At 39.9% G+C, this 13849-nt stretch overlaps 1 protein-coding gene across 1 annotated transcript; it reads left to right on the forward strand.

The window, feature by feature from the left end:
- Positions 1 to 1364: 1364 nt before the first annotated feature.
- Positions 1365 to 11838, forward strand: tubb4ba (tubulin, beta 4B class IVba). Its single transcript, XM_039659537.2, has 4 exons — positions 1365 to 4565; positions 4917 to 5025; positions 9771 to 9881; positions 9977 to 11838. Exons 1-4 carry the CDS (start codon positions 4509 to 4511, stop codon positions 11035 to 11037), a joined length of 1338 nt encoding a protein of 445 aa, XP_039515471.1. The 5' UTR covers positions 1365 to 4508; the 3' UTR covers positions 11038 to 11838.
- The last annotated feature ends 2011 nt before the right edge of the window (positions 11839 to 13849 follow it).

Here is a 13849-nt window from a genome sequence, read left to right on the forward strand (position 1 = left end):
AAATAATAAAACTACTTTATCAATAACATAATTAGCCTTTAGGATAAAAGTATGATTTTAAAAAATAACATAAGAAAATTGCATTGTAAAACAGGAGTATGCAAAAGAGCATTAAGTTGCCATTATGTAAGGCTGGCATTGAGGACATATTTAGGTCCATGCATTTGTTAATAAAATTTGACTTGATTGTGTTTGTGGGTCTATCCTAACTGCAAAAGAACAAGGATGTAAACATACTAATCTAAATTTCACTAACTAAGTTATTGTTTTCCTTCTCAGTGAATTTCAGAGAGGTATACAACAACAAAACACACAGGTTTCCTGTTTTTTTTGTTTGTTTGTTTTTTTGCCTTTTTTAACACATCAAAGTAAATGTATGCATTTTAAATAGTTCACAAACAGAAACATTTGCTTTGTTTTGAGTTTCCTTGGCCATGAATATATAGTCCTTACAGTTAATTGAGGCAACAGATGCAGTGTGGGGAGAGTTTCTATAGTGCCGTTTCTATAGAGCTGTTTTTGTTGTGCTTGGAGGAGGATTTTTTCCAGCTAGGTTATCTTTCCTCCTAGGGATCACCAGCAACGGTAAGGGAATGAAAACAGGGTCAAGCCTAGCCAAAATAACCTGTAAACCTGAGTGTCTGGTACACAAGACTAAAAATATTATATTTATGTGGTGAAATCACAGTGTTTCAGGTCAAAAGCAGCAGGAAGTTATTTATCCATGTCCCACATTTGTGTATTCATAGTGTGTGTATGTGTGTGTGTGTGTGTGTGTGTGTGTGTGTGTGTGTGTGTGTGTGCAAGGCAGCTGCTGCCAGTGTTGCTACACTTTGAATGCTAATCAATTATGCAGTGCATAGTTTTGCTTACACACATGCACAGGCAACCTGTCAAGTTCAGACTTTCCCAATCCCTGAGGGAGTATCACACCAGTTCTCTAGTTTTCATGTGCCTTGCTGCATATTGAGCAGAGGATACACATTATTTCTTATCAAATAAGAACTACTAATATCTTGAAAACCTACAATAGCGTTCACAATTTTGGGGGCCGGTAACTAATGTTTTGAACTGGTTGCCAAGGCAAAATAAATATCACAGCAATTTAACATAACTAATATATTTTAAAATGTAATTTTTTTGTCTGTGATGGGCTGGCAAAGCTGAATATTCCCTTTTCCAAAATTCATAGTCAATTGATCTTTCAGAAATCATTATAATGCTAATTTGGTGCTCAAGAAACATTTCTTATTATTATTATGATGAAACAGTTTTGCTATGTTATAAAAAAAAAACTATCCAGTTATGTCATAGAATCTTGAGTCCTTTAATCTATAACATGATTTTGACGTGGTCCGGGTTTTTTGTGGTCCGTCAAAATGCCGATGAGTAGACTTGATTATTGCAATTGATTATTATAATACAAATGTTGTATGTTATACAACAATTATAATGCATAATGCATTGTAAGTTCTGCTGTTGAAATTCATTCTGCATGCCTTCATCATTAATCCTATTTCATTTTGTTCAGCCTACGTGTGCTTCTGTCATAGCATGCATGAACTGAATGCCCTCTATAAGGATGAGGGCTGATACTTATACATATATCACATATATATCATATATATCTCAGATACTCATAATTAATTAATCGATGCTGCACATCTCACTTGTGCCGAGACACTCAGTGCTTCAGGGATGGCAGCACAATATTGGCCTATCCACCTTTTTCTGCGCCTGTTGTATTTCCCATGATTCATAGCGGGTTCAACTGACTAAACGGTTTTCTAGTTCCGGTTGAAGTATTTGTTACATAGAATGCTAGCTAGTCCAGACATTAGAAAAATATCAGTCTACACATGTCTGCAGCAGTCGGGGGTGATCGAAACTGTCGGATGTTCATGTATTGCTGGATTAGGGAGATTGTGCTGTCATAGATCAGCTATCTTTTGGAAATTATGTAGAAAAGAAAAAAGTTCATTTTGTTTTTATCTGTGATTTTAGAAAAAATAACGTGATCAGATAACATTTGATGAATGTTTTTTTTTCTTTCTTTTTTCGATTTAGTTTAGTGATGTGGGGATGACACAATATGAAACACATAGACCAGATACGAACCGGAAGTTGGCAACCGGAGTCGTCGTTATGGCAGCGCGCATTGATTATAGCAGAATAAGGTGGATACACAAATACTTGGTTGTATTGGAAATTTGCACCAGAAAGGAACATTTTACTGTCTAAGTACTTATTCTTTTTAGCATTTATGTTTATTTATGATATGAGTGTGTTTCTGTCTGTCCCTGTGTAATAATTTGTTATATTTACATAGTGCTTTTCTAGGTATTCAAAGCGCTCCACATATGGAAGGGGGAATGTCCTTAACCACCGCCAATGTGCAGCATCCACCTGGATGATGCAATGGCAGCCATATTGCACCAGAAGTCATGTCAAGTCAAGTCACCTTTATTTATATAGTCCTTTTTACAATACAGATTGTATCAAAGCAGCTTCACAGTGATAACATAAAAATAATACAACACAGTTGAATATTGAATGTCCCCAACTAGCAAGCCAAAAGGCAAGGCAACAGTGGAAAGGAACCAAAACTCCATCAGGTGACAGAATAGAGAAAAAACCTTGGGAGAACCCAGGCTCAGTCGGGGGCCAGTTCTCCTCTGGCCAATGAAGGAACATTGTGATTCGTGTAGCATTACAAAACAATTTGGATCGAAACATTAAGAGTATTTGTCCATTTCCATCTGTTTGGAAGTCGAAGTAATCACGCCGGTTTGGAGATGAGATGTTGAGGATCAGTGCTGATGGCTGTCGTGTCGATGAGGCTGGCACTTAAGGATGAGTTGGGAAGGATCCAAAGCGCATGTCCACCAAAGAGAGTCCCTCGGGATAAACAGAGAAACTAATATTAGCGGCAAACCTTCTTATGATGTACCATGTACATCAGGATTTACAGGGCGCGTTACCGGTTCCAATTATCAACTGGCCAGAATTCCGAGATTGCAATAAACGTGAAGGACTAAAATGCATTAAGAGCTCGCTCAAGTACTGCAGAGCTAAACCATTTAGTGCTTTGTAAGTAATCAGCAATATTTTAAAATTCATACGATGTTTAATAGGCAGCCAATGTAGGGTGCCCACCACAGACCAGCTCATTGGTGGAGGAGAGACCAATCAGTTTATGGGGATGATTAGGAGGCCACGATAGACAGAGGCCAATGGGCAAAATTGGCCAGGATGCCAGGGTTACACCCCTACTCTTTTTCGAATGACCTACTGGAATTTTTAATGACCACAGAGAGTCAAGACTTTGGTTTAACGTCTCATCCGAAGGACTGTGTATATTGTCAAGTTTGTGTCGAATTAAATAAAGAGGTGGAACAGGGTCAAAGTGAAAGATATCAAAGCTCTCATTCAGTTCTTTTCATCAACAGCTATAGATCTTTATCAGAATGGGACATCTAATGGAGGTGTAGGGTTTGTTCTCTTATTCAGAAAATACAAAGACGTACTGTAGAAAGTGGGCTATACATTTTTTTGTGATCTCTATTTAAAAAAAAGATGCATATCTTAAACAATAAGCAGATTAGGATGTGGGCAGTGATACATGCAGTTGCACTATATAGCAAAATAGGCCAATTGTTACTATTTTATATTTTGGTGAATCGTTTGAATGAATTTGTAATCTCGTTCATATATTTTCATTCGAAGTGCATGTGCTCCACTGACAGTCCATATATCAAACATGTAAATGGTTATATTACCATGAAAAGTCCAACTATATGCGAAACCATTAACACAGTCTGACAGGGAAAATGTACCCTTTTGACTCCTAATGTTGGCCAAAAACGTTTATAATTAGTAACATAAATTACTTGAAATTGAGCATGTCTTTACAAGTAACCTCCCCAGCCATGACACACTTATGCTCTTTAAAGATTTCAAATGCCCGCAAAACTTCTTAATACAGTTAAGTTACTTCAGTAAATTTTCTCAAATGAATTTGAGCTGGTATGAATCTGATTTAAAATATAATATAATATTTATATTTATATATAACAAACGCATTCAGTGTACTGTATATGTTAACAAGTTCAAACATGCAATCTTCTGTTTGGTGTAGGTAGGTGTGCTTGCTGGGTAACACGATTCTTCTTTTCGATTATAAAAGTAGCTAAGCAGGTCTCTGGTTACCAATACAAAACGGTTTCTGTGTGAAATGTGATCCGCGTTGTAACCATTAGCAACAGATTACAACATCTCTAATCCAATCAAAAGCAGAAGCTCCAAGAGAGCGCGGGTTCCTCGACCAATCAAAAGCGGACGGATAATGATTGACGTCTCAGTCATCCACCTGTGTTTGAATGCGAAGGTTGGCATTATTTAAAACTGAAAACCGGTTGCTGGACTTCAGAGTTTGGCGACGCGCGGTGGGAGAGAGACTGCTTCATTTGTTTTCTAATAAGAAAGTGCTTTTTCCTTAGCGATTCAACATGAGAGAAATTGTTCACCTGCAAGCTGGCCAATGTGGAAACCAAATCGGTGCCAAAGTGAGTAACAGTTAAGCGTATTGATTACTACGTTAGGCTAATAAAGCCAAGGCCTGTTGCGAGGGGCATACATTAGTTTGTGTGTTGTCTAGTTATCATGTGTAGAACTTATTATGGGTGAAAAATTATATTTAACTCTACTTTTCTTTATAAAAAATAACATATGCTAAGATGAGTAACGATCTAACGTCGTTTTGTTTTTTCCTAAACCCGTTTTGTCTTTAAGTTGCCATGACAACACTTCGAAAGTGGCCGTTATTTAAAAACATCTTATTTAAAAAATATATTTTTTGTAGATATTTTAAGGTGATGAAATTGTTAATATTGACTCCTTTTCTTCTGTGTCGTCAGTTTTGGGAGGTGATTAGTGATGAGCACGGAATTGACCCAACAGGAACTTACCATGGGGACAGTGATCTGCAGTTGGAACGGATTAATGTGTACTACAATGAAGCCTCTGGTCAGTTTGCGTTTGCAATGTATTAAAACTAAATGCTTTAAAGGGTTAGTTCACCCAAAAACTGTCATGACTCACCCTCATGTCGTTCCAAGCTGGTTTAAAGGCACACTAGCTATGCAGTCTCAGATTTTTTTTTGTAAAACAGTGACCTCTAGAGCCGCTGTGGTGTACTTGCACTGTCGTAAATAACCGTTATTCCACTGTTACTGCATACCTACTGAACTACTCTACTGTCAATACTTTATAATAATAAAGTTGCCTATCGCATTTGCTGGCTTGTAACGTTTTTACATGATTTTTGCTAAATCACAAGTAAATAGCCTAAAGTGTAGGACTAATGTATAATTTCATTTGTGTTTTTGATTGTAATGTAAACATTACAAAATGTCAGAAATCAATAAAGTTAAATGTACGTCGCATTATTTCATAACATTGGCTGTTATGATTTCATTAGACATGACTACAATTATTACAATTTATCATAATAGTTGGCAAATTGTGTTCAATTACACTATTTACAACCTCTAGACTTATATTTCCTAATAATTATGTGAGATATTGACTATGTCCTCATGATAATCACAGGAATCAACATCAACAGCGGCAAGATTTAATAGATTCATAATCAACACAATTTGAGGAAAAATTACAGTCGGGAAGTGCACTGTTAGTCTGATAAAGTTTATAACAGTAACTTACGCACGACATAAGAAATCCGAACCAGACACAGGACTAACTTTACATGATACACATCACAACACCTGAGTTCAGCTGGCAAACTAGATCTTGTGGCAACCTCGGCAATAAAACATAACGAAAAAAACAACAAAACTAAGAGAAACGACTGTTTGTTAGGAAGTCTGCTTACAGCTTTGGTAAACGAAAGCTAGCTAGACGTGTGGGAATTATTGAACTGGTCTAATTATCAACAACGGATGCATGAACAGCACCGTAAAAAATGACAAACTACAAGCTAGTGCAGCAACATAGAATGCAAACAAGTTTACAAATAAGAGATTTACTTGCAAGTCCATCACAAGATCGGCAGGTCAGCATTGCTGTTACAATCCAGTGCTGCTTTTAAGCTCGTGCCAACGAGTGAAAGCCTGACCGAGTGGACTCCTGTCCGGTTTGTAGCACGGTCCGATTCTCTTTCCCTTTTTCTGGACATTTCTGACCGAGTTTTCTTGGATGTGCGCAAGTAGCTTCACACAGTATGTTGATGTGTGTGACGTCGTTGCCGTAAACCATTTCGTGATGTGTCAGGGGCGCCGCTCTCAAACTTGCATGGCTAGTTTTTCCGGCGGCGTCCACCCCAAGCTCTACTACCAGGATGATTCGCCCTACTATGACTTTGTTAACCACCGAAATTACTTTGAAGCTGTCATATTAAGGTACAGATCTTGCATAGAGTGCATTTAAGATATTTTAGATTTAGTTTGAGAGCTTTCTGTTCCTCCATTGACCATGTAACTTAATGTTATACATTTTAAACCAGTGTTTCTCAAACTTTTTCAGCCCAAGGACCACTTTATCTTCCATTTTTTTCTGAGGACCGCCTAACAAAATCCCACTGTAACACACCCCCAAAAAACAACAAAATTGTAAGGATAAACTAAATTTAAGTTTAAATTTAACTCCTAACTGAGCTTTGACTTATATAGGCTTTTCATTTTTCTGTCAGTGAAGAAAGTAAACATAGGGTCAACTGATATAGGTTGATTTTGCCTATGAATAATTTTTTTATTTACTGAAAGCTAAAGCTTGGTAATTAAGTTTATTAACCCTTTCACACGTAAGTTTAAAATATTCTAACTGACCCCCCAGCGTGAGTTTTTCAAGGCGACTGTTATTTAGAATTTGCCACTTTAATGTTTCCATGGTGACGCGTCATTCCTTGTCACGTGACACAGCACAACCAAAACACGGCGCTAAATGAAGGATGATCTGCTTTTGTGTCATTTTTCCTTTTTTGTTAAAAATATTCATAAATGTATTAGCTATAACATGAAACACTGATATTCCGATTGTCAAATATGTGCAAGTGGATGGGTTTGACATTGTTTAAACATCTTTATAACGATCGCGTTAGTTGAGCTGTATGCACAACGGGCGGTGCCATTTTAGTTTCTTTTTCAGTTCAGAGAATCAGATGTGTTGGATTTACAACGTCAATTCCTCCACTTTTTACGAAATACATGATAGTAAGTGGCTTGTAAACTGGGAGAAGAATAGGGTCAAATGTAGCTACTTACACACTGTGTATCTGATATGAATAAAACGTGTTGTTGTCTTATTATAACTGAAAGGATTGTTGCCGCTTCCATAGACATCAGTGTGTATTTTTAAAACTCAAAATCATTGTTTTTCTAGTACTTATGTGTATTTAAATGTCTGAAACCTGAAAAACATTGAAAACACTCAATAGCTGTGTTATATGACAGCTCTGAGTGCGTCCGTCTCTGGCAAGTTTGAATTTAGCAGTTGCTGACGTGAAGCACTGACCGTTCTAATCACACCGGTGTGATCGTACACTCCAGGGATCAGCCAAGAAGACTGATCACACTGGTACGTGCGAAAAAGTAATGATTTTGTAAATACTTGCCTAGTTTAGGAAATCTTTTCGCGGACCACTAGGGGGCGATGGCGGACCACTAGTGGTCCGCGGACCACACTTTGAGAATTACTGTTTTAAACTGTCCTTGTCCAGAAAGGAATAAAGACATCATCAAAGTAGTCCATGTGATATCAGTGGGTTAGTTAGAATTGTTTTTAATCATCAAAAATACATTTTGGTCCAAGAATAACAAAATATATGGCTTTAGTCAGCATTTTATTGTGTTCCGGTTCTGTTGTCAAGCCAAGTTCAGGAGTCCGCAGTGATACTGATGACGTAAGACACTGCTGACGTGTTCTCTGGTGTCCATGTATTCAGGTTCAAATAAAAATAGCTGGACAAAAAGAAATGCAAGTCTTCCTCTATGTTGAAATCCTTAGACATGTTTGCGAAGATTGTTTTGTTTACAGTGTGCATCTCCCTCAGACTGTAAATGAAACTCTGGTGCACTGGTATCACATCAGCGTCTTGCGTCATCGTCACTGAATGCGGATTTACAATAGAACTGGAAGAGAATACAATGCTGAATAAAGTTGTAGTTTTTGTTAAACTAACCCCCTGATGTCACATCATGGAATACGTTGATGTCTTTATTTCATTTCTGGACAAGGACAGTTTACCGTGTACTGTATACCAGGGGTTCTCAACTCCAGTCCTTGCAACCCACTGCTCTGCATATAGGGGATTATGACGCTGATGCATAGTACTCCCGGATTCAGTGATCTTTGTGCACTGCCACTTCCTTTGAATTACCGATCTCACTGGCGAACTGATGACAGACTACACTAAGTTTATTTATACGTCATCCCTGGTAAATAGTCTGATTCACTAAAGTGCCGGCTGCAAATAAACGTGCTACCTTGTTTTATTTCAAAGTTTTAATCCACTTCTTCCTTGTACTCAATTCAGTCGGGTGACATAGCCTTCGCCTCAGCCATTGTTGAACTGCGTCGCAAGTGGACAAAGTGCACAAAGTTGACAAATCCCGCCCATGAAACCCAGAAGCGTGATAATCCCATATTGTGTATGTCTCCCTTATTTAACACGCCTGATTCAGATCCTCAGCTCGTTAGGATAGACTCTGTTGCTGCGTCCCAATTCGCTTACTTGTACTACGCCCTAAAAGTATGTACTCTTTTTGTGAGGAAAAAGTACATACTTTTGAGTGTGTAGCAAAAGAGTAGGCAAGCTTTGGGACATACTATCACGTCATCTTTAACGGGCAGCTCTGTCGCGTGCTGCGTGCATCCTGTCACCGTAAACTGCCCTGTCAATCATCTTGTCACAGTTAAAATCCTCCATTCTATCTAATTTTATTTCCTACCATTTCGGAGAGCACGTTCATCTGCCAGTTGTGGGTCTTTCATGCTCTCCTTGTGTTTGCAATTTGATGCATTTAAATCGTAATGGCTAAACGTGTCTTTACAAAAGTTCACAATGCTGCTGAAAATGCAATATAATGTGGACAACATTGAATAAATTCATTTTCGTCAGGTTAGATACTGATAATTAATCACTCAAAGCTCTTTATCTAAACCTCTCTACACAACTGCGGGGACCCGCGCGTCCTCCGTATCGACTACGTGTCTGTAGTTTTTTAACACTTTTTACTCGTGTTTGTAGTTCTAACCGAATCCTCGTCCAACGTGCAATGGTTTGTGGGCAATATCAGCCGTTAGAGTGTGCATCGATCTACACTTCGGATTCTGACCGGAAAAAGTAGACCATCCGGGTATCTTTGAAACACTCATTTCAACACACTACGATTTGGGACGCACTAATTCTATTTTCAAATACTATTTAGGACGGATAGTATGCGAATTGGGACGCAGCATGTGTCAATCCTAACAAGCTGAGGATCTGAATCAGGTGTGTTAAATAAGGGAAACATACAAAATATGCAGTGCAGTGGGTCGCGAGGACTGTAGTTGAGAACCCCTGCTGTATACCATTATTTTAAGGGGCAGAAATCTTTCGGACTAAATCTAAAATGTCTTAAATCATGAAGATGAAGGGAGGTCCTAAGAGGTTTGAATGACATGAGGTTAATAGAGTCATTAATGACATAACTTTCATTTTTGGGTGAACTAACCCTTCAACAGTCTAAATGTGCACTTTACAATGACAGGTGGAAAGTATGTTCCTCGTGCTATTCTTGTCGACCTGGAGCCTGGAACTATGGATTCAGTGAGATCTGGACCATTTGGGCAGGTCTTCCGACCAGATAACTTTGTCTTTGGTAAGCCTGTTTTCATATGCCATTTGACAAGAATGTTAAATTCTTGATGTTTACATTAAGCTTTGTATAATTTCTATAATTATTTTCAATCATAGGTCAGAGTGGTGCTGGAAACAACTGGGCCAAGGGTCACTACACCGAAGGTGCTGAACTTGTAGACTCTGTTCTTGATGTGGTCCGTAAGGAGGCAGAAAGCTGCGACTGCTTGCAAGGCTTTCAGCTCACCCACTCCCTTGGAGGAGGCACCGGGTCAGGCATGGGCACACTGCTCATTAGCAAAATCCGTGAGGAGTACCCAGACCGCATCATGAACACCTTCAGCGTGGTGCCCTCACCTAAAGTCTCAGACACTGTTGTAGAGCCTTACAATGCCACGCTGTCTGTCCATCAGCTGGTGGAGAACACAGATGAAACGTATTGCATCGACAATGAGGCGCTGTATGACATTTGCTTCCGTACACTCAAACTTACTACACCTACCTACGGCGATCTCAACCACCTTGTGTCAGCCACCATGAGCGGGGTCACCACCTGCCTGCGCTTCCCCGGTCAACTCAATGCTGATCTGCGCAAACTGGCCGTCAATATGGTGCCTTTCCCCCGTCTGCATTTCTTCATGCCAGGCTTCGCCCCCCTTACCAGCAGGGGGAGTCAGCAATACCGAGCCCTCACGGTTCCTGAGCTCACACAGCAGATGTTCGACGCCAAGAACATGATGGCTGCTTGTGACCCCCGACACGGTCGCTATCTCACCGTGGCCGCTATTTTCCGAGGCCGCATGTCTATGAAGGAAGTGGATGAGCAGATGCTGAATGTCCAGAACAAGAACAGCAGCTATTTTGTGGAGTGGATTCCCAACAATGTTAAGACCGCCGTGTGCGACATCCCGCCTCGCGGTCTCAAAATGGCAGCCACTTTCATCGGCAACAGCACCGCCATCCAGGAGCTGTTCAAGCGCATCTCTGAACAGTTCACTGCTATGTTCAGGCGCAAGGCCTTCTTGCATTGGTACACGGGTGAGGGGATGGATGAGATGGAGTTTACGGAAGCTGAGAGCAACATGAATGACTTGGTGTCAGAGTACCAGCAGTACCAAGACGCCACTGCCGAAGAAGAGGGAGAGTTTGAGGAAGAGGGAGAGGAGGAGCTTGCATAAAGAGTTGACAGCTCAAGTTCTTGTTCACCGTTTTTCTGTTCAGTTTCCTAAAGCTGCGTTCACACTACAAGCGACTTTGTCGCTGCAGGTCACCAGTGGCTGCGCTGGAGGGCGTTCCCACAACTGGTTGCCTAGTAGTTTGTGAGTGACATTCATGGATGTTACTCTTATGTTAGACAACAAATACGTTTTACTGCCGCTACAAACAAATATTTTGGAATGAAAAGTCTAAATATAAATGGAATCAGTACATAAAATGCATAATATTAAAGATGAACGAGAAACTGTGAGTGCTCTTTGCCATCGCGGCTGTTTAACTGCAGCAAACGGGCAAATACCAGTCTGTCTGGGTTCCCGAAACCATTCAGTCACAAAGTCAGTATGGTGAACACCACTGTATGTACACAGAGATATATCATAAATTATAGGACAGTCTCTAATTGCTAAAATGAGCTTCTCGTTCAACTTGCCTCGGTCAAACTCCGCACCGAAGAGTGACGCACTCCACTGACTTCAGTCCTATTGGTTGTCGCTCCCAAAGGTCGCTCTGCATTCGCATAAAGTTAAAAATTTCTCAACATTGCCTCGTCGCCAGACACCCCCACATTTAGTCGCCAACGGTCGCCGGAAGTCGCCCGCACACCATTGAAAATGAATGGTATCGTGTCACTTGCTCACGTGTTGTGTGAACACAGCTTTATTCGTTGGTTTGTCTTTTTGATCTTTTCCTTCCAAGCAGATTCACAAGCTGCTAAAAAGTTCTCAATGGTCCTATAATGTCTAATAAAGCTCTGAATTTGATACTGTAGCTGTATTTTGGGGTGTGTTGTCTGTCTGGCTTTTTTCCTTGCTGATGTGTTGAAGTGAATTGTAAAGGATGCTCGGTTGAACATTACTAATGTTGTATTGGTAACCATTCATTCTGTATAACAGAATATATAAACATGTTAAGTTAGTAAGATTAAAAAAAAGGAACAGCACAAAAACAGAATATACATCTACAATGGCATTGATTGGTACAGGTAAGTTAGTATTAAGCAAGGCACATCAGTTAAAGTAAATATATATATTTAAGGTTACTATTCAACTAAATTGACAACATGTTTGCGTGAACCAAGATTAAAGAGCACCTATCATGGATTTTTGAAAATGACTGTTCATGTAGTGTGGAATATAGCTCTAAGGGAATGAAAACATCCTGCAAAGATTTATATATGGAAGTGCACCGTATATAAAGTTGTCGTCTTTCAAAAGTGGGCGTCGACTCAGTCTATGAGATGAATTGTTTTTGAAACGAGTCATTAGCAGTTTCGTAGTGATGTAGATACAAAACATAAGCATATTAGCCGCGCCCAATTACTGCGCGCGCAGACGGAAGTGTAAACTTGAAGTCTAGAACATTCAAATACTTCAGCTGAATATGTCGAGAAGACGCTGTGTTCTGCAATGCAAAGACAGTTCAGCCACTTGAGCATGTGAAGAATCGGTGGTTAGAGTTCATATTTGCATCATTTTAATGACGAATCATTCAAAAGCATACATGAATTTAAATGTGGATTCGCAAGCCGGTTGTTCCTGAAGGAGGGCTCAGTTTCCCCACAGTGTATAAGGATCAGCTTTCTTCCTCCGAATCACAACCTGTAAGTATTATTAATTGTTGTTTTTATGGGTTTTGTAGCGTCGGTGCGCGAGGAGGGAAGTGCAGATAGACAGTGTAAGAAATATACTATAAATATAAGTATGAAATAGAAATATAAGTGTGTGTGTGTAAGTTACGCTCAGCTTCTTGGTCTCCAATGTCAATTTTTTTTTAAATATGTGAAATGTTTGTCGTTATTGGAGTTGTCATAAAGAATAGAGCGTCTTGTAGTACTGCAGTGCTTTATCAATATGTTTATTATGCCTTAATCTAACAAACAATAACTGAGTGGGTCATCTGACCCATGGGCGTGGTAGTGGGGGGAAAAGTGGACCTGACTACCCAGGGCCCCGTCTAGGGAGAGGGCCCTTTGAAATCCCATCAATTTTTTAAAAAAAAATTTTTTTTTAAACCTAATTAGAATTAATTGCGCCCTCCAATTGATGTCATTAATAATAATTTAAAAAAATATTGACCAAAATGAACTCAGTGCCAGACACTCTGGACCCCCTTCCAAATGGTTTAGTCCGCAACGCGTCGACCGCCCATAGACGCAGCGGGCGGCAATTTCGGCAAACATGTAAGAACGCAGTGAGTCTAGAGCCTGTAACGGGAGTCTGATCTGATCATGCTGTGCAAAAAGCCCAAATCAGGCTTTCAAAAAAAGAAAGAGAGGAAAGAAAAAGATAGGAGGCAGAATGCGGGGAAGCAGCTGATGACCGCTTTCTTCCCAAAAGGTGAACTGAGTTTGCTATGCACCTAACGTTACATCCAATTAAAGTTAACGTAGCTAAGTTAGTCAACTCCAGACAGCTGCTGCTAATGCAGGGTTCCAGACTGCTACCAAATTGGTCTCATATGCGACCATTTTTTGAGAATTTGATTGTGCGAGTTAAATTGTATGTGATGTGGTCGCGTCGCATATGTGCGAGTGGACGCTCGCGCAAAAGAACACCGACCGTTGTATCAGCTGCTGCAGACTGCAGTCCGTAACTTATGTTCAAAACGAACGAGTAGGCTACATCATGAATCCATTTTCCAAACCGTGTTTTTGACTTATCCTGAATCACTACAGTACGCCTGTCATAAGTGTTTATATTCGGACTATTTTTTTTATCCCGGATTCCCGGGGTTGAACTTGACTCCGATGCGAAGTTGCCCAGTGACTGCGTG

This window comes from Pimephales promelas, chromosome 4, assembly GCF_988280905.1.
Source record: "Pimephales promelas chromosome 4, fPimPro1.hap1.1, whole genome shotgun sequence".
Classification (NCBI taxonomy): Eukaryota; Metazoa; Chordata; class Actinopteri; order Cypriniformes; family Leuciscidae; genus Pimephales; species Pimephales promelas.